The 20,729-nt window shown below is 38.2% G+C and overlaps 3 protein-coding genes across 4 annotated transcripts in view; 1 reads left to right on the top strand and 2 right to left on the bottom strand.

Moving 5' to 3' along the window:
- il11ra (interleukin 11 receptor subunit alpha) overlaps nt 1–4,758 on the bottom strand; it is a 54,206-nt gene extending 49,448 nt beyond the window's left edge. The window contains exon 1 of the mRNA XM_074616952.1: nt 4,616–4,758. The gene's annotated coding sequence lies outside the window, so the exon portion shown is untranslated. The remainder of the gene's footprint in view (nt 1–4,615) is intronic.
- Nucleotides 4,759–10,351: 5,593 nt separating this feature from the next.
- Nucleotides 10,352–15,452, top strand: LOC141757208 (cystatin). 2 transcript variants are annotated; one of them, XM_074617541.1, is made up of 5 exons: nt 10,352–10,508; nt 10,658–10,856; nt 14,675–14,826; nt 14,916–15,017; nt 15,169–15,452. In XM_074617541.1, exons 2-5 carry the CDS (start codon nt 10,769–10,771, stop codon nt 15,262–15,264), a joined length of 438 nt encoding a protein of 145 aa, XP_074473642.1. In that variant the 5' UTR covers nt 10,352–10,508; nt 10,658–10,768; the 3' UTR covers nt 15,265–15,452. The 2 variants fall into 2 exon arrangements, with proteins under 2 accessions (XP_074473642.1, XP_074473643.1); XM_074617542.1 differs by lacking the exons at nt 10,352–10,508; nt 10,658–10,856 and adding an exon at nt 11,772–11,796.
- A 193-nt stretch (nt 15,453–15,645) lies between these two features.
- On the bottom strand, nt 15,646–20,129 carry LOC141757207 (hatching enzyme 1.2-like). The gene is made up of 8 exons (XM_074617540.1): nt 19,813–20,129; nt 19,100–19,167; nt 18,810–18,950; nt 18,600–18,717; nt 18,322–18,500; nt 16,437–16,518; nt 15,947–16,074; nt 15,646–15,749 (listed from the first exon to the last, which is right to left on the bottom strand). Exons 1-8 carry the CDS (start codon nt 19,902–19,904, stop codon nt 15,742–15,744), a joined length of 816 nt encoding a protein of 271 aa, XP_074473641.1. The 5' UTR covers nt 19,905–20,129; the 3' UTR covers nt 15,646–15,741.
- Between the last annotated feature and the right edge of the window lie 600 nt (nt 20,130–20,729).

Raw genomic sequence — 20,729 nt, 5'->3', positions numbered from 1 at the left:
TGTGATTACATGAGAGCTACTCTTAAGAAATGACTCACATGTCTTACCTAGAACTACAGGTTAACTCTCGATAAATAGCGAATAACGTTTTTTACTTGGAAAGTTGGCTCGCTGCAGTCATCTTACAGTAAGTGTTATTCTAAGAAGTTATGTATGAGCCTCCCCATTGACTACACTAACATGATTGCACAAAGCCAAACTAAATGTATCACATATGTTGCCTTGAAGCCCAAGTGTATACACTTTGGAATGCTTAGGATTTTCAGCAACATGTTTTATTACAAAGCAATATTTCATTTTTTCTTACACCCTGACAGGCTCCAAAGGCGTCAAAACGTGTAGATGTCAGCCATGCACCTTGGATTTCCCTTTCGTTTTTGGATATCCCTGTAGACCCAGAGTCCAAAGAGCACATCTGTTCACGGAGTGTATTTCTAAATAATCTTTTACAGGTTTTTTTTTGGTCACAGTGTTTATAAAGCAAAAATACACTCCAGTTTTCCTTTTATAGAGACATAAGACTTGGGAATCCATGGGTAGGCTAACTTCCCAGAGGCAAACAGCAAGGTGCCTGGTGTCTCTCATTTTTCCTACTCTGTGTGTACATTTACTTTCACAGTGGTGAAGTGGTCAAGAGAGAGGAAGAGCTGATGTTCTGCTACGCGGGATTCAAAGCCAGTTTTCGTTAATGTCACGTGAATTTGACAAACTAGAGCTTAAATCTAAGAACCATCTTCCTGCTCAGGCCACCCAGTATGTGAAGTGAACTCCATTAACAGCTAACACTTGTTATTGACAGCTAAGCTACTGCAGGGAGTGACCAGGTGTTCGGCTCCTCTCTCCACAGAGCACATACGCCCTGTTCAGACCTGGCATAAACATGCGTCCTGACTGATCCGATCACAAGTGGACAGCTTTAAGTACGTCTGTTCACACCTGGCATTCGGGAGATAGGTGTATTGTCCCAGCCCTATCAAACCGGGGACCACTGAAAACCTGGGACATAAACATCACAAGACTGGGTCTGTTTTACTGCCGCAGGGAGTGCAGGAGGAAAACTGGCTCCAATTGGTCAACAGACAGCCAACAGCTCTTGCCTTTCATCCCTCAAGCAACCAACAGTGACAAGCCACTTGCCTATAAAAGCGGGAAAACCGAAATTGCTCAATAAAGTCGTTTGTGATTGGGCCAATCTCAGTCAAACAGCCGAGTGTGATGGGGACAACTTTACCACATACCATTCAAACTCTGGCTATCCAACCACTGATAGTGACTCCTCTGCACTGGACAACCAATAACACCTTGAGCAACTTCTGAGATTTATACAACAAACTGAATTTAATTAATTAACTAGGGCTGTGTATTGGCAAGAATCTGGCGATACGATAAATATCATGATACAGGAGTAACGATTCTATATATTGCGATACTGTAAGCAAGGATATATATTGTGATTTTTTTCAAATTGAATTTTAGGAAAACTGTCATGGTTTTTTAGCCCAAAGCTGGGTGTGATTATCATAAAGTGGGCATGTTTGTAAAGGGGAGACACGTGGGTACCCATAGTACCCATTTTCATTCACATATCTTGAGGTCAGAGGTGAAGGGACCCCTTTGAAATGGCCATGCCAGTTTTTCCTTGCCAAAATTTAGCGTAACTTTGGAGCGTTATTTATCCTCCTTTGCGAAATGCAAGTATGACATGGTTGGTACCAATGGATTCCTTAGGTTTTCTATTTCATATGGTAACAGTATCTTCACTCTAGCTTTAAAACTGAGACCGCTACAACCTCCGAAAGACAGAATGACGGCCAGGTCCGCCGCCGGGCCGTCATAATTTTAAGAGGTTAATTAAAAATCGATACAGTGTTTGGAGAATCGATACAGTATCGTAAAACATTACATCACAATATATATTTTCTTACATCCCTATAATTAACCCAGAAATCCACTCCGTCGACAACATTTAAAGCACCAAAGAGCAAGAGTGTGACAGCCATAATTCCCTGACAAAAATGTTAAATATTTTAAGTATTATACTAAAATAAATGAAAAAAAAACAGCTTTTACATTTAATCTAAATTGTGTTATAGCCTGATTGGATGCAGGTTTGATTCTTGAAACACCCACACACACACTACAGGATAATCACTACCTTAGGTTGGCTTTGATTCACAAGTCCACTCATACATCACAACCCCACAGATTCATATCAAATGTGTCATTTTCTATCAATTAAAAAAACAACAACCACCAACCAAACCAATCAAATGATGACTCAGAACGGAAATACAAGTTTCCGACGCATGAATGAGAATCTCCTTCAGTGCCCTCAACAACATGCGCTCTGTACAACACAACATGTTTTCACTACATCGTCTCTTTGAAACACCACAGGACCGGCCTGGTTGATAAACACGAGCGTACGCTGGATTTGTTGTGGGTATGGTTCGCTTCACTGATGCACAATGTTACATTGTGATGCAAGAGCACAGATCCCACATTTAAAACTTCCTGAAAAACTTAACTTTGAATTTCTTAGTGGCTTTAAAATAGAAGAGTGGCATCTCCCTTTATGACGTGAACTTTGACCCACATCTGTTTAAAACGGGGAGACATTTGGGAAAGATCAACAAATTGGGTTAATTTGGAGCAAAAGGGCTCACAGCCCAGTCTCTCTGCCTCCTTCTACATTAACCTACCTTCCCTCTCCTATTCCTCTGACGCCCCGAGGCTTCGTTTTTCTGCTTGGTCTGTTTGCATTCCTGTTGAGCTCTATTTAAAGGCCTGATCACTCCACTGGCTGGAGGAATGCACATCTGTAGTGAGACCCCCGTTCCACTGTCTCTGTCTGTCTGTCTGGTTGTCTGTGTGTGTGTGTGTTTGTGTGTATTCATAATTGCAGACTCGGAGCATTAACCTTCACTGCTGCCCAGGAACTGTGTGGAATTGTGTATATAAATATACAAAAAGACAGAGCAGGGTGAAGACTAATGTTGTTTGTCACATCAACAAGTGGATATTGGATGACTCATGATTTCAATGCTTCATCTATACACTGCCAAGTGTGTTTCTGTGCCAATGCAACAACAGACAGTGCAGACAGTTGAGCGTTCTATCTTACTGTCCCTATAAAAAGTAGGGGTGGGAAAAAAATCGATTCACCTATGTATCATGTTTTTTGTGTTGTTTTTTTTACAATTTTGAAATAGATTTTTTTAATGCCAGAATCAATATATTAGCTTCATTTGAGTCTATACGGAGGTAGAAGGAAGGCACCGCTTTTATTGCTATAGTCAGAGTAACGTGACATCATGTCAGTTTCGTATCTGTCACTAAAACAAAACGCAGCTGGCCGCAGTGAGCCGAAACGACAAAGCAGAAAACGTCGAAGGGCCAGCCGTCACCGCATCTCCGTGGTCAAATCGGCCGACGCTACAACTGTAGAGCACCCATATTCTGACATTTATGTTAAATGCATTCAAATGGCCCCAATGGAGCTGACCATGAATGTATAAAGAGAACGGAGTTGACGGGAGAGCTAGCGATGGACTTGGCGAAGTTAGCGGAAATATACACGTGTGACTAGGTCAGGTTTTCAAAATAAGGAACTGCATATATACAAAATACATATATAGAAATAAGATTGATGGATTATATTCACCAGAAGTATAAAAAATTGCATATCCATTATAAATTAAAAGAAAATACCACTAATTTGCGAGGGAACTGTATTAATAAATAATGCCTGACAATGACTGATATATTTGACTTCAGGACATCTACATACATGCTGAAAATCAAACATTTTTACCGTATCAATTTAGATATTTTCAAAGTAAAAGTCCCTAGAAGTGTATATGATTAATCTTTTTCCCATGGTCTAGTGTTAAAAAAAGTTAACAAAAATCGCAATGAATCGTAATATCGAATCGCAATATTTAAAAATCGCGATACATATCGAATTGGCACCAAAGTATCGTGATAGTATCGAATCGGGAGATAGGTGTATCGTCCCAACCCTAATAAAAAGCCAAATATACAGTGTTGCATGCACATAAACATACATATAGCTCACAACCCACACTTGCAACCAAAACAAACCCATAGGCTGAGTCTATCAAATTCCCATAACAATATAATACATTTTAAATTCAAGCCAGATTGCATCAATAATAGCAAACACTTTGCTTGAGTGCTGCTACTTTTCTTTCCTACAACTTTCCCCAACAAAAGTTCTAAATTAACACAACTATTTAATCAACATATAGAAGAAAACAGCCCAGTTTATCACATAATAAAATACATAAAATTACAATAAAAATGCCATTCATTATTGTGACATTGTTGGAGGCTTAATTATAAAGCATATAATTAAAAAAAACATGTAATATAACAAGTGTTCAGGGTGCCACACAAGCTTCAGACCAGCTAGCAGCATGACACATCCCCACAGTGAACAACATTGGAGTAGTCTCCCTCTGTGTCCTCCTGTCTCCTGTCCTGTGTAGTGAGGCGGATCAACTTTTCGCCCCCCTACAGACACACGCAGTTTACTAGTCACTAATTCACTCCTCCTGCCGGTTAACAAACAGTTTAAAAACAACAAACTTACCTTGGAAAATCTCCCTGACTCAAACAGGCATTATTATGTTATCGCCTTCCATAGTTGGGACCTTTGTGTCGAGTTGTTCTTCGGCTCTCCCCGGACGGACTAGCGGGGCACCAGAGCAACAAAGTCGGACAGGGAGGTGGAGGAGGAGGAGGAGGAGGACCAGACGAGTCGGCCGCACACCTCATTGGAGGAGCCAGCTGTCAATCACCCGGTTTAGTTAGTGGGCGGGTCTTCACTGCAAAAGGGGATTAAGGAGGCTGAGCTATCTGAGCACTGATCCCAGGTCTGAGGTCTGAGGAATGTGGCATGGGAACAAAAACTAGATACAGGCAGTCAGTCTCCTGGTAGCAGGATTATGATGGTTTACATTTGCATTAACTTTTCATGGGGAATTTGGCAACTAACAGGCATTGATTACACGTGCAATGTAAATGTGCAATAACTTTTGTGTCACTTTTGTGCAAACTGTAAATCTACTGTTACGGATATGTGCAATAACACATGCTGATCACTCTGTGCAATAATTATCTGATGCTGTGCAATACTTATATAATTATCTGATGGACACTTTGTGCAATAATCTGGCAAAACTGTCATCTCATCAATATACATATTCTATTTTTATATTTTATATTGTATTATCTTTTCATTAGCACCTATGGGATTGTCACGATCTAATTTCGTTGTACTACACAATGACAATAAAGGGCTTGAATCTTGAATCTTGAATTGAAAGGTGGCAATGGTTGGTAGTTTTGTAAGCTGCAAACTGAGTGCGAAACTTAAAAAAATATAATAATTTTAATAATGCAGTTTTATTTTATGGTAAAATGAATGTATACGAAATGACCAAACTAAGTGTGCAATCTTAACAACACAGCATAGTGTGAGCTGTGCTTGGTTTCCTACTGTCCAAATGTGGCAGTAAGTCCTCTTTTCATATAAATAACGCTAAAAACACAAAACGTCTCCCTCTCACTCACATCTGAACTGTCACAAGAGTCTCTAAAAAAAACTTAGGAGACACATAGCTTAGCCTGCATACATACAAATATACATATATGCAAATACACAAAAACAAATAACCCCCTCCATGTGGAATAATAGCATTTCTGGATCTGAAATCATAATTCCATATAAAAAAGCCAGTAATTTAACTATTACTTGACAATTACTTTTATAATTTTTATCGTTTTTAATTAAATTAATATAGTTATTATAATTATTATTATTATTTATTTTTTTATCTTATTTTATTTTTTAGTATTATTATTTTGTATTTATTCATTTTAAAATAATTGCCAAGATAAGTACATTGAGATCAAATTGTATTATTATTAAAATGTACTGCTAACTCAAGAAAAACATTCATGTCAGCCTTCTGCTGGTCAGGACAAATAGCACATGATGGACATTTTTTATGTAAAATGTGTTGTCTCCCACTAATTGGATACATATGTGTACAAAGGCACTGAATATAGCAACTATAGTCCACAAATGTTGTTTTCCTCAACCAGATCATTACAATCAAACAGATAACGGTTGGCTATATATATAACACATCCTACTATTTTCACAACAACAAGCCTCTCCAGGTTTTACTCAGTTATCCGGTTATTAATCCTACTTTGTGAGACCCTGATGTATTTATTTATTTTTGTAGCCTACCTGTTCTGTGATGAGCACAGAAACACATTAAATCCATTAATGGTCCCAGTGCTCTATGCTGTAGCAGACAATAAATTGGATGATGGTGACATCTCATTATCCAAAGCGGCGACCTTTTACCCTCCCTCGTGGAAAAACACGTCTGTCAACGTCACACAGTCTGATGCCACTCTACAGCCTCATCATCAACAAGCACTGAGGATTTTAGGCTTCACAGAGGCAAAATGTGTTGCGGTGGCGTCAAATTGGTTCGCATTCAATTGTGCAGGTGTGCCTGATAAACTGGTAACTCAGTCTATAGTGGAATATCTTAAGTCTTGCATGATTATGGCACATTTCATACAGATTTCATTAAAGATTTTACTGTTCATTATAGGTCCAGTAACACATATACTTGTTTTTCATGTCGTACCAAATATACACATAAATATACATGTACAATGGGATGGCCATAATGATATAAGAACAATGCTATAAAAGTATTTCTTCAAAGAATATAAACTGTACATTTAGCAACATATAAATATTTGAACAATCAGTTACAAAAGCACACAGCAGTAGAAGCTGTATGCTCTCTTTTAAATTGTTTCTTTGTGAAGACTGGACAATTTGAATAAAAACTGTGGCAGTGTTGACGTCCAGCCCGCTCACCAGGCAACCAACACTGATATCATTTATTCCATTGAAAAGGGGGATTTCCAATTTGAGCATCTCCAGCCATCCCATTTACTGACCTCTGACCTGTCCGTTGCAGCTGGGAAGAGTTACAGTGCATCTCATTAGGGACAGTGAAGACAAACCAGGCCTAAAAGAGAATTTTCTCCGTCTTCCTGTATGTTTTTTTTTTCACTCTGTATCTATTTATACATTTATATTTGCCTTCATTTTTAGTTTTGGCTGTGTAATCCTGTGCACGTTCTGAGGCTGTTGTTTGTGTTGTTAGAGTGGACTGCATCTGCTCCTTGTTTTCCAACTGCTTGTCCATCTGCGTGGTTCTTTTCTGTCACTGAGTCTATCTGCCTGTCCATCTGCCTCACTGTATGAGCCAATGTACCTGTCAGTCTGATCCCATCTGCCTATATCCTTTGTCTTACCTCTCTTTATCTATACTTCCTCTATCACAGGTGTTTCTTTATATATCATTTAGCTATCTCTATTTATGTTGCATTTATATTTAACTTCACTTATCTTCCACCAGATACTAAACTGGCTAGTTTGCATAGTTCCCCTACTTAAAATCCTATATTTTGTAGCTGAAAGAAACAGCAACTCTTGGGGAGAATGAACTTATAGATCATTATTTTTAAATTGAATTGACTGCTCATAATGTGTACTTATTGTATTCAAGCTCCTCTGTTATCAAACACAACTGTTGAATTCTTTGACTATGAAAATGCAATCATCAGCCACCTGTTGCATTATGGGATACAGTGTTGCTCCCCCCTGCTGGGCATTCTTACACATTACAGGAGATGAAACTGCAGACAATGATGTATGTGATTATGTTGCAACTGTGTGTGTATGTAGGTTTATATGCTGATAGAACCTATTTCGATTTTTAGCACTATGCTAAAAAAGCAGCCCCAGACTATTTTCATGGATGGAAGTTTTACTTCAGTGTGAAGGAAGTTCCCCTATTTTGCAGTGTTAACAGCACTGCCTGGATCCATTAAAAAAAAAAGAACTTATTTGTTAGTCATTGTTTCATAAACATCTGTTGACAAGCTTTTGACCATGCCAACTAAATAACAGGCAAACAAACAACTATTCATGCTACCAACAATGCCCTCATTCAAGACTTAAAACTTAGAGCTGAGAGAATGGAAAGTTTCATGAAATTTAAAAAACACATATAAAATGAGGACTGTGACTTTTTACTGATAAAAGTGGATATGAGTACTTCAACCTAATATAGCCCATGCAAAATCACAGTGTATATTGATACGTAATATATTGATTCATAAGGTTGTTGGTATATTGTTGGAGTCATATAACTGTAAAGGAGTTGCTCACAGCTGTTGAAATCTTTAAATATAAACTTAAAAACTATACCTATTCAGCAGGGCCTTTGATTAAGAATGGTTATTATCTTATTATTTTATTCACTTATTTTATTGTATTGAAGTTGTATAATTATATTGTATTTTATTGTTTTTTAATTATCACTTATTTTATTGTATTTCGGCTTGTCAGTCATCTGTGAAGCACTTTGAACTGCATTAACCTGTATGAAAGGTGTTGTACAAATAAAGTGTGATTGATTGATTGATTGATTGATTGATTGATTGATTGATTGATTGATTGATTGATGGATTGATTGATTGATTGATTTATGGAGTGATTGATGGATTGATTGATTGACAGTAACAAACCCACACAGGATTTTCCATCAACTCTGCAGCTATAGAGAGCTTTTTAGCCTCGTTTAGCTCATTGTCTTGGTTTGGTTCAGTCTCCCCACTCTCATCAACTTCATGTCCAGCAGCAGCAGGAAGCTGTTTTCAGCAAAAAAAAAAAAAAAAAAAACCTCAAATAAATCAAATGTACATTGCCTGACCTGACCAGTATCAAACAGCAGACAGAGAAAGTTAGCGACTAGCTGGTGAAAAAAGTGGAACAAGAATCAAGATAAAGAGCTAAATTCTCTCGCCTTTTTGATAGCGACAGTAGAGAGGTGACAGGAAACAAGTGGGAAAGAGGGCACCCCAGCCAGATATGTTTTTTCTCAATGGTTGGTTGAGACCAAAACAGAGCTAAAAGGGAAAAGGAATATTGGACTTACATTCATCAGGTGGCACATCTCCAAACTGGCTGTTCTCATACACCGTTCGTAGCTATACCTACGAAAAGAAATACACTGTAATTCATATTTATCCCACAAAACCAGGAAGTATAAAGAGCAGGTCTGGACTTACGCCCATGAGACCAGTGTTTGAACCCCATGTGAAACCAGAAGTCAACTTTGATTTATTTTTACATGTAACTTCGGTACTTAAGTTCACTCACTTCCAGAGTTATTTTAACCCTTAACCCCAATTTTTTCCTAGACCTAATTAAGTAGTTTTGTTGCCTAAACCTAATCAAGTGTTTTCCCTTGAAGGCAGAAGTTTATTTTGAAAAGACTGGTGCGGAAACTGACACGTGCGTCACATGTTGCTGGACATTCATAGGAAAACGCATGAAAAATAAGGAATCACTTTTCGTAAGATATCATACAAACCGTTGTATGCGGATATGTTGCTCCAAATGAATGCTAATGTTGGATGTGTAAATAGCCATAAAAAAAACTTCATAAGGAAATAATATGTCAGGGGTGCCTGTCTGTCAGCTTGTTGTGGAGGTCTTCTGTCCCCTAGTGGCCCAAATAATCAATTCTTTGGCAGGCAATTGACCAGTGCTTTTGGGTTAAATTATGGAGTGTACCTCTCTCATTTACAGGCATACAATCAGCATTTATAAGAATCTAACATAAGGACGGTACAACCAGCATTGGAAGCACCATGCAGAAAGAAAACATAATTGATATAATAGTGTTCCCAACGCTTTTCCAATGAAAATAGCTGAGTGAGAGGCATCCTAAAAAAAAAACTCCCTTCCAGTTAATTAATTCCACTCAGCTCGACTTGCTGACGTTTGTGCATTTATTCACTGCTGTTAGAATCGTTTAAACCCTTTTATCGCATAATAACAAATGTTCTGGACAGGGTGTTGGCGTTCATATAAATGATGTGTGATGTGGTTCTGTTGTGTGCTACAGTTTGCACAGTGACTCACTGCCAGCCAGCCAGGCAAGCTGAGTTTGAGTCAGACCTCCACAAAGGGGTCCTGTTCACTCTTGCAAGCGACATGTAAACATGCATCATATTAGCAGGTCACAGACCCACATGAATGCACACAAAGACCACAGAAAGACACAATGGCACACATCTGACACTCATCCCTACCTACCCAGACTCATAATATAACAGTGTCTGTCACACACACAGACCAAAGCCGCTGATGGCTGTTAAATCCCTGCACGACGTCATTGCCAGGCAGTGGGTGGGTGTGGTCTTCACTGGCTTGTTAAACATACCAGAGCTTAAATGCTCTACAGCCTTTGCCACTCACTGACGACACCCTCCCCCTCTTTCTTTCTTCTTTTCTGGCATTATTTCTCTCAGTCTGGCTCACTGTTGCTCCAGCTTTCACTAGTTGAAGTCCTATTTTTTGCAATATTAGAAAGGTAAATGTTATTTCTCTCTTTGTAGCCTTTTCTATATCATGTCATTTTCTGTCTCTATTGCAGCATTTTAAGTTGACCTTTTTTCAATAACCATCTTCAATGTCTCCTCCCTTTTTTACTGCTTTCTCTGTGGACCCAAACACCATCAGTTTGCTGTAAATACTGTGGGACATCTGCAAGTTGGCAATCCTTTTTGTGGAGATCCAGTCTTCCCCCTTGTGAACAGCCCAGCACAGTTTGGTGGTGGTTGATAAGTGAAGATGCTTCTCCCGTTGGCCGTGGTGATATGTCTGTCAGCTATCCAGCTGTGCTTGGGAGATCAGCCTGTGGAGGAAGTCGTCACAACAAGTAAGTACTGATATGGATAAGAAATATAGAGTATAGAAATGGGGAGTTACAGAGAGGCAAGAGAGATAAAAGAATATTATAAGACAGAACAAATGGACCTACTGTGATCCTGACTATTGGGAGAACAGTAGCTTGATATCACTTTCAAAAAGTGGTGACAAAATTGAGTCTTTACATGAAAAAACATCAAGAAACAGATTTTTTTTTGCTAAAAGAAATTTGAAGATTGAAAGTGTAGGTATCTTTCAAGCTCCACAACTACTAGTTACAACTATTTATACCGTCCTAATGTCATTACCCTGCTGGTTACACTACATATTCATACCTCTATTCTTGTGACCTAGATGGTCTTATATGGGTGACCTTAATAAATGTCAAGGGGTCTATTGCCCACAGAGATGAAATGCTAGGAAAAGCAAAATTTGACACTTTTATATGTTGTGCTTATTTTAAATCTGTGGTGGGGACAGCCCTCAACAAAATAGTGTGAAATAGTCATTTACTGATTTATTTCCCAAATTCTGTTGAGTGCCCCCAATAAGGTCTGAATGTGATGATGTGGATAAAGGAAAATAGAATTTAAGTCAAACCAAGTGAAGCATGAGCTCAAAAAGGAAATATATCCAAGTGCCCTTGAGTTTCTATTATTTAAAGCTAGGGTTGGTAATGTTACACACAAGATATTAAAAAAATTATCCAACTGAGAAACCCAGCCAAGTGTTGCCAACTATTTTCCAATGAAAGTAGCTGGCAGCACTGGCTCCAAAAGTTGCCAAATCTAGCGAGACAGTCGGCAAGTCGACAGCACTGACAGTCCCGCCGTTAAGGCCTCCCTCCAAAGCCACTCCCCCAAAATAGACATATCATAATGAATGTAAACAACGAACATGGCTATTGCCAGCACTCACAGCTGTCAAGCAAGCAGCTTGTATGCAGGCAGGTAAGTAGCCCGTCCAATCATCTCATTATGGCTGAATAAAATGATTAGATGGGTTGATTACAGACCTGTGACAGCCACAGATAACAGATTTTTTTCTTTTTCTTTATCAGAGCATTTGATTTATTGATTGCTGTCAGGATGTAATGAGAATTTTAACTAATATAACAAAAAATAGGAACAACAACACAGAGCTTGCAAGATGAAAAAGGGCAGGTTATAGGCTACAGATTGATTGACAGGACAATACAACTATGCAACAATGACTGCAGCAGCATGGGCATCTGAGTCAGAATCGCGACCAACAATCTAGAAACCAGCCAAACAAAACATTTGTAGACTCTGCCAATTTAACTTTGTGTGTTCATATGCCACTTTTCTAATACAATGAAATGACACAAATACACAATTTGTATAGCACTTTACAGAGGAACCATAAAATAAAAGATATAAATAAATAGTATGTATACAGTATATACAATTTAATTAAAAGACATATTACCAACAAAATTAGGCAACAACTCAAAGTAATGACAGAGAAGTCAGCTAGTTTATTTCCATCAGCGGGTATACTCCCAGCTGACCACTCACCACAAACAGGAAAAGCACAAGTACATGTAATACTGAAAAACATGCAGTAGTAATTAAACTCTTATATGAGCAGATTACCATGGCTATTAATCGTTTCAACTCTAGCAATAACATGATTCAACCTTAAATGTTTCCAGACAATTAAAAGAAATTGCACATTGTGTGCTTATATGACATAATGGCAAAATAGAGTAACTTGTGCATTCATGTACTCAGTCTGTAGACGGTGACTCTGCACTGCTGTCTGGTTGGGTACAGTGAGTCAGAGGGTTTGGCTTAGCCAGCAGTCAGAGAAAGTCTTTACTGGTCGGATACTATTTAATTTGGCAGAATTGGAGTTTGGTTTGGGAGTGTTTGGGAATGAAAAATAATCCATCAGGGCCACTCAGTACCAATTCATCTAATTTGTCCAACATCAGTGCATGGCTTCTGTTAGTGAAATGGTTTTACTGAGCAGAAAAACATTCTGGTTGGTTCAGATTTGTACTCTACACGGTGTACACTATAAAATGCTCAACAGGATCAAACATAAATGGATATATACATCTATATATATTAGATATATCTATAGATATATTGGTTAAAGGTAAATTATGTAAGATTCGGTTGTCATTTCATGACTGTGTTGGTCTTCCAATTGGTTGATTTGACATACTTTGTATTCTGATCTTACATAATGTGCCTTTAAAGAACCTCACATTGAGTATTATATGGAGGAAAAAAGCATTGTTGCACTGACCACAGTGTTGAAAAGTTCAAGCTTGATGTCTGACAACCAACTGCAAGGGTGTGTGTGATCTGTTGCACCTCAGAACACGCCTCGACATGTATGTTTTGTTGGACTACAATGCTTAGAATGCATGAACGTCTGTGCTCGACAGGGTGGGGACGAAACATGCAGCAACCGTTACATGACAACAAAAACAGGAATTTCAACCAATGCTTGGTTACTCCCTGAGACACGCTTGAAACTGAAATAACATAAATTTGGATGATGTCACCAATTATCTGCATGGGAAAGTACACGACGAGCATGGTGACATCAGCATGGTGATATCAGCATGGTGACATCAGCATGCTGATGTGCTCTCAATGCCAATGCTAAAATGTTTAGATTTGATCTATACATCCATTATCTGTAAGCGCTTCTCAGGGTTGCGGGATGTTTATATTTAGCAGGTATAATATTTATCATGTCCACCGTTAGCACTGCATGCTAACATGCTAAACCATTAGTTTTGCATGTTAGAATGCTAACCTTTGTGGATTAGCACTAAATTACAATCAAATTCAATTGCTGAACTAGATCAAAAGTGCAGGATCACCAAAATTAGAACAATTCATCCTGACGATGACATGAACATCTGTACCAAATTTAATGATAATATATTCAATAGTTGTTGAGAAATCTACAACAAACACACAACTTTTAACCAGGAGACCGGTGTTTGAGACCGGTGTTTTGTTTTGTAAGTTACGTTAGCGACGTTTGTCACGTGTTTTTTAGTGATGTTTGAGACGTGTTTTTCATACTTATGTTACATTGTTTCCGTATATATTTTACGTACTTATCTTAAGCCCAACCATGACATTTTTCCTAAACCTAAGTGAGTGGTTTTGTTCCCTAAACCTAACTGCAGACGTACATACAAATGACAAGCAAAAAGCGGCATACAAAGCCTAAAATGTGTTGTCGTGACACACGGGATGTCCGTGTCATGCTATTTATACGCCTTCCCCTTGCACCTCTAGAGCTACACCGCTATCGTTGTGGCTAAAAACTGTGTAAAACAAAAAGAAAACCAACATCACTTTTGACTGTCTGGGCCACCCAAGGTAAAAGTGCTGCAACTATTACTGTATATCTAAATCCCCCCTCTCTTTCCTTAGAAAATCTGCTTTTTATTCTTGGCCTGATGATTGCGGCTTGGTTTGGCAGAGCAGGGAAGACGGCTTGGCAGTGATAGAGTAAAACTGGCTGAATCCAGGGTTTAGTTGTCTTAAAGTTTCCAAGTCTTTGACTGATGTTCTGGACTGAAACAACAAATTTTCAGGATGAAGGAGCATAAAAACCCCAAAGGGAACACACAGAATCCTAACACTGACTGATTGCGCCATTGGAGTGGAGCGTATGAGTGCATTTATATGGGTTGCGCAAGTTCATTAATATACATCTTTATGCTGTTATTTTACCGAGAACATAAAGTACGTAACTTAATTATCATTATATCATCAATAGCCATGCAGTAATGTGAAATTTACCGTATGTCTGTGTTGTATTTCCTCACAGAGAAAGTGCCTCTGCTGGGTGGCTGGTTTGAAAAGAGTATAGACTCAACCGAGGTTCAGGAGGCAACTGAACATGCTGTGAAGATGTTCAACACCGAATCCAAGAGCAAGAAGATGTTCAAACTGGTCTCCATCAACGCCGCTCAGAGTCAGGTTAGATTCATCCGTCAGAAACAAAAGGAACTCACATGCAACACACCATGTCACCACCATCTAATAGTTCTGTCCGCTCATCTTATTAGGTGACCAATGTGATCAACTTTAAGATCGACGCAGTCCTGGCAAAAACCAAGTGTCTTAAGACTGAAAACCATGAGTTGACCAGCTGCAGTCTTGAGAAAAAGGTACATTTGTTGTATTTGTTAACATTCATGCTTTTCTGTCTTCTTTCATAACACAAAGACTGAAAATTAACATATTGCCTTTTACAGTACGTTCGATTTTGGAGATTTCCCAATTCATATTTAATAGTTGTTGTTGTCTCTCTCTCCGCAGCATGTGAAGTGCCACTTTGTCGTGACTTTCAACCCCCGCAACAACAAACATGAGCTGCACACACAGAAGTGCAGGAAAATTGTGGATACGGTTTAACTTTTTTAACAGGGTTAACTTTTCATAGTTTGGCTCTATAGCTTTGATTACCTTTTTGCATTTTGATACAATTTTGATGTTTTGTTTTTTTTCTGAATACAAATTTTGCAGCTGTTTTTAGGTTTGGTACATGGACAACTTGTAACAATGACACATCATGGTCTCAATAAAATTAGTTTTGAAAAGAACTGAGATTCTTTGTGGTTTGTGGCTTTATACATTTATTTTCTGTCTTTTTATTTTATGGTTTTGTATACTGTCAAAGAAAAAACTTATGATATGCTTAAAATTCTTAAAATTATAAATCATGATTAAAGGTGTTGTAGGCAAGAGGTCAAGAACATGTGGATTTTTATATCAGTATTTATTTAATAGGTGAGAATTTTTACATAAATGAATCAACAATACGATAACACACATTGCCACTCGTGAAGTTTTGGAGATATCTTGTGAAAACGGGGTTGTTTTCATTTTCTTTCAAATATCTGAAAGGAATGATAAGAGATCAGTCATAACAAAGAACACAGCCTAACAGCCTAACACAACATAACGCTGTTCCTATAATTCAAACCTTTAATAACTAAAAAAGTCACAATGGAAAAAGTGCAAAGTTTACATGGGGTGCATGATATTAGTTTGAATGATGTTCATTCAATCAAGCAGAAAAGATTTCTATACTCACTGCATTCGTATAACTTATTGATCCTGAGGATATCAATATCAGACATGTCATCCCTCTGCCCAATTGGTACAGAGGAATCTGGGATGGGAGTAATGGTGTCCTCTCCAAATGTTGATGAGAAGGCAGTCCTAGAAAACAAAATTTAATAAACAATGGAAAATTGTCCTCATTCATTTTATTCATAACAAATGCTGGAATATTTAATTGTCATGCCAAAAACTACTTAATTATATTTCAAAGAAATGGTTCCTTTTGTGATTGCCACCTGCGCTCATAAACATTTTACAGTTAATTTACTGTAATTTAGCTTCACACGTTGGTGATAATAATAATAATAATAATAATAATAATAATAATATTAATAATTATAATGTTGTATTGACGGGATGTTGCACCGCCGTTTTTCAGGACTCTGACAACATAAAAATGAACAAACAAAGTAAAATATCTCTCTTACAATAGTGCCATTAATGAGATAAAGAGATGTTACCTTCCGTAATGCATAACAGAAGAATAGTCATATGGCGTGTTCAAGTTGTTGGTGTCCATTTTGTGGAAGTTGAAGGCATTTGCTGTAAGGTAAAACAATACATAAATTCCAAAATTCGAGTGAACATGAATGAGTCTCAAATTTATCCTATAGTAGGAATTTCTTGTACAACTTCACCTACTTTCAAGGTGCATTGAGAAATGAAATAGTCTAATTGGGTGAAAACTCTAGTGAAGGAACTGGCCTTCTACCTCCAAGAGGTCAAGGCCCAGTTACGTGTTGGTTAATCTTGTGTGACAAAGAGAATTTCCAAACAGATGAGTTAAAGCATAATGATTCAATTTATTCCGAACAATCAATGTTGCATAAGTAAAATAAAAGAGTTTACAGATATCTGGATCCAATCAACGTGTCCCTGACAACATACGGTGCATGGGTCAGTTCGCGAAGTATGAACCCCGAGCTGTCCCTGATCCAGTCTATTCATGGTTTACACAATAGTAATATTCATGAGCTTATGGCACGTGATGTTTTTGCTGCATATCTTCTTCTTTGTTTCTCCTTCTGACTTCTTTCTCTCTTTGACCTTGCAAAAAGAACAGAACGTGCCTCCTCCCTGTCCTCGCAAACACTTCATGCACAACAAATCCAACAGTCAGGTTATTTCAGGTCATTGTAAGCACTTTTGTACATAATAAATCCAACACTAGCAACACTGATAGTATGAAGAACAACATTAAAACAATACAATGAAGATGTTCTTCTTTTGACCCCTTCCAGATTATCCTCAAGGCCTTTACACACCGGGAACATGATGAATAAACCACACGAAAATGCAGAATACTCAGTTGCGAATATTACGTATCAAATATTCAAACCGGCAGCGATGCGAATTTGCAACACTTTTCGTTAACAGATTAGAATAGATTCGCACAGGCAGAGGACCAACTACCGAGAGGCGATATTACGAATCCAACTATAACGAAGACATGACTGCCTTACTCTGCCTTTGATTGGCATACCATGATATCCTTACCCTAACCCTAACCAATCTCACTCCTCATGCCTAAACCTAACCAATCCAACCAACGAAGGTAGCGAGTACTAGCCAATCAGAGGCAGAGAAGTGAGGGTAATGTTTTCGCTGTAGCGGAATTTGTAATTTAGCTACCGGGAGAGCACCCAGAGAGAGACCCAGAGCAGCGTCAGTCTGTCTGAGATAAATCGTAGCCTACAGCCTTTCCTTTTCCTGAGTGAACTTTCCACTGGTAAACAGTTCCGCAGTGCATATGTCTAGGGCTTTTATTGTGAAAGGTAAGCACGTAAGGAGTGGATCTGGTATGCGCTGCCGTTGTGAATAATAAAGTTTGCCAACTTGAGCCGGACTACGGAGCCTCCGTGTTGTTTTACACTATAGTGTACGTTTTGAATATGTCCGTTCCGCACAACGTGATTGGTCGATACCATTATTCGCGGTGCCAAAGCTCAGAAAAATGGACCTTTGGTTGCTTGGTGGTTGCTTTTTCGCGGCGTAATATTTGCGTTCTGTGGGAAAGTATGACAAAAACAACAGCATGAAAAAATATACTGATGTATGAATTAATCGTACAACAAAAAACCCGTTAAAGTCTTTACAGTAAAATCAGATGAAATTTCGCAAATATATTATTTAGCTACACTAAAGAGACGTACAAACTCATTTTCGGCCTCACATCTATTTTACTCTCATATATGTTTTCCAGCTATCAAGAATGAATATATCAGGATGATTACATCCTCCCTGTATTCTGATTGGTTAATCAGTATGTGTTCCCAGTTCCATATAAATGACTACATACAGTATATAGTGGCCGATTGTACGGCTGCATTGGAACTTAGGGCTCACCTGCTGGGACATTTTCCCAGTTGATCCTGACATACTGGTCCCTGTCGCTCCGAGTGTGCTCAAGGTGGAAGCCGAGCGCATGGAGGAGCTCATGCTGAATGATCCCATGATTAAGACAGCCATACACGGACAGAGAAACCACCTGCTTGCCTCCGTCTCTGCCGATGAAAGACCAGCAGCTACAAAAGAGTAAAAGACAGAGAGACAGCAGGTTTGAATCCTGACAGGCTGGTTGTATTCATTACACTGACCGATCACCTCTTCCGCCCTGCACTCACCCCATTTCATTCTCAATGCGGAGGTAGTCAGACTGGCCACGATGAGGAACAAAGCGGATGCAGGTTTTTTTGTGGAAGGTTTCCATAGCTTTCTCAATTGAGGCCTTTTCGCTGTTAACTGCAATGAAAAAAAGATTAATGTCAGTTCATTGACATCAAAATTCAAGTTTTGTACTTGTCCTGAATGCTAAATTCCTTTACAGCCCTTACAGAAGTAATCACTGAGGCTGTAGGGTACTTCAACTAGTCCGTTGAAGGATTTTTGCCATTTGCAGTAGCCGCTCCAGCATTTCATTGCGTTCCTCTTCTTTGAAAGAGCGACGTCACCTTCCACCAGAATATGGCTGATACCTGGAGTGAGACAATACATGGGCAGCGTGGTGAATAGATATGCAAACATTCACACTTGGAATATACTGATTGGCACAGATAGAAGCATGATGCGAGCAGCTGAGGACACAGTGTTGATGACATATTCCCCCCGAATATATGAAGCGTACCTTTATTTGCCTCCAGAATTCTTGAAGTTATGTCTAAACGGTAAGGCTCCTTGGTCTTCACACCTAAAATTAGAACATTCAGTTACCAAACATTTAAACCCATTGTGGAATAAGATGTATTAAACAGTGGTGAGAAAAATCAGTTACCTTACTCATGTGGTCGCACCTGCAGAGACACAAAGTGAACATAAAAAATCATGTTCTGTAAGTGAAATTTTTTTTCTTCTTTTATATAATTATTTAATGCTTTTGTGTATGTGTATTGTTTGTTGAGCTATATATTTATGACAGTATACCCTCATATGTTTGTTGTATTATGACAACCCTTACAAAAACAGAAGTGTATTCAAGTACGCTATTAGTATACTTCTTTTAAACTTAAAATAAGAGAGTCTAAAAAATAGTCTAAAAATCACACTTTGCTACAAGCAGATTTTTGGGAGATGTGCTATTGTAAGTCCCTGGTAGTTGTTAGAATCACTAAGGCACGTCCATGGGCTCATAAAGCCATAAATGGCCATTTTGGAGTTTTGTTTTTCTTTCTTAAAATAGGTGAGACTAAGTTGAGATCATTGTTTTCATTGAGCTCACAACTCTGGATCCTTGGAACAATCTACAGTTTGTCAAAATGTTATAACGTGTTTAATTTGTTTTATACTGACGTTAACATCATAAAATTAGAAACCGAGTAAAATAGTTATAGAGACATGTATTTGTTGAGTCTTACTAGAGAGTTGTCTTGAGCTGAAAGGCCCAGCAGCAGGGCCAGGACGGCAGAGAACAGATTCAGGTTCATCTTCATCATGTCGAAGGTTCTTCGGATGGAGAAGCTTGACCACAAAGGTTGAAGTCTTGCTTTTATACAGCAAAAAAAGGGAGGAATTGTAAACAGACTTACTGTAAAGGCAATACACTGACCCCTAAACAAACATTCTATTGAAAGCACAAACTCAAACGGGGAACTCCCTGAACCTTTAGGTGTCAGACGAGGCTTTGCAGACGTTAAATACAAAGCTCCATATGTGAAATGGGTATGTATGTATATACATATAGTGACTGTGTGTGTATGTGACTGATTTCTTAATCAGAAATAACTCATAATGCATTAGATCTTTATAGACAAGAAGCGCCTCTTTACTGAGGTCCTTTGTTTGACGTGTTGACAGTTACAAAAGACCTTATCCACTGTGGACACACAAAGTAAACATATAAACAGTACATAATGCACTCGACTACACCCGAAGGTTTCAAATGTCTTTGAATTGAAAATTCACAGTTTCGCTTCTCCAGTTTGACGGGAACAGTTGGAAGTTGTATAAATGTTTTCCAAATTTTCTCTTTTAATCAATTTTATAACATTGATTGAACAAAATGCATTTTGGGGAAACACACCAGGTGAGTAGGATAAAAATAAATTAAATCAAAAAATATATAACTAATAGATATCACCATGAAACTTCCCCAGTTGATTACTTACATTAATATAATTAGTTTTTTGTATTACAGGTTTTCTGAAAATGTATGTTTAAATATGCAAATGATGCAATATCTTACTAAATATGTGCTAATTTGCATACATTTCCAGAACATAAATGTGAACATTGGATAAAGCCAGGTTCAAAATTATCTT

Source organism: Sebastes fasciatus, chromosome 19, assembly GCF_043250625.1.
Source record: "Sebastes fasciatus isolate fSebFas1 chromosome 19, fSebFas1.pri, whole genome shotgun sequence".
NCBI lineage: Eukaryota > Metazoa > Chordata > Actinopteri > Perciformes > Sebastidae > Sebastes > Sebastes fasciatus.
Note: the sequence above shows the minus strand (reverse complement) of the source record. Positions and strands in the feature narration are given on the sequence as shown.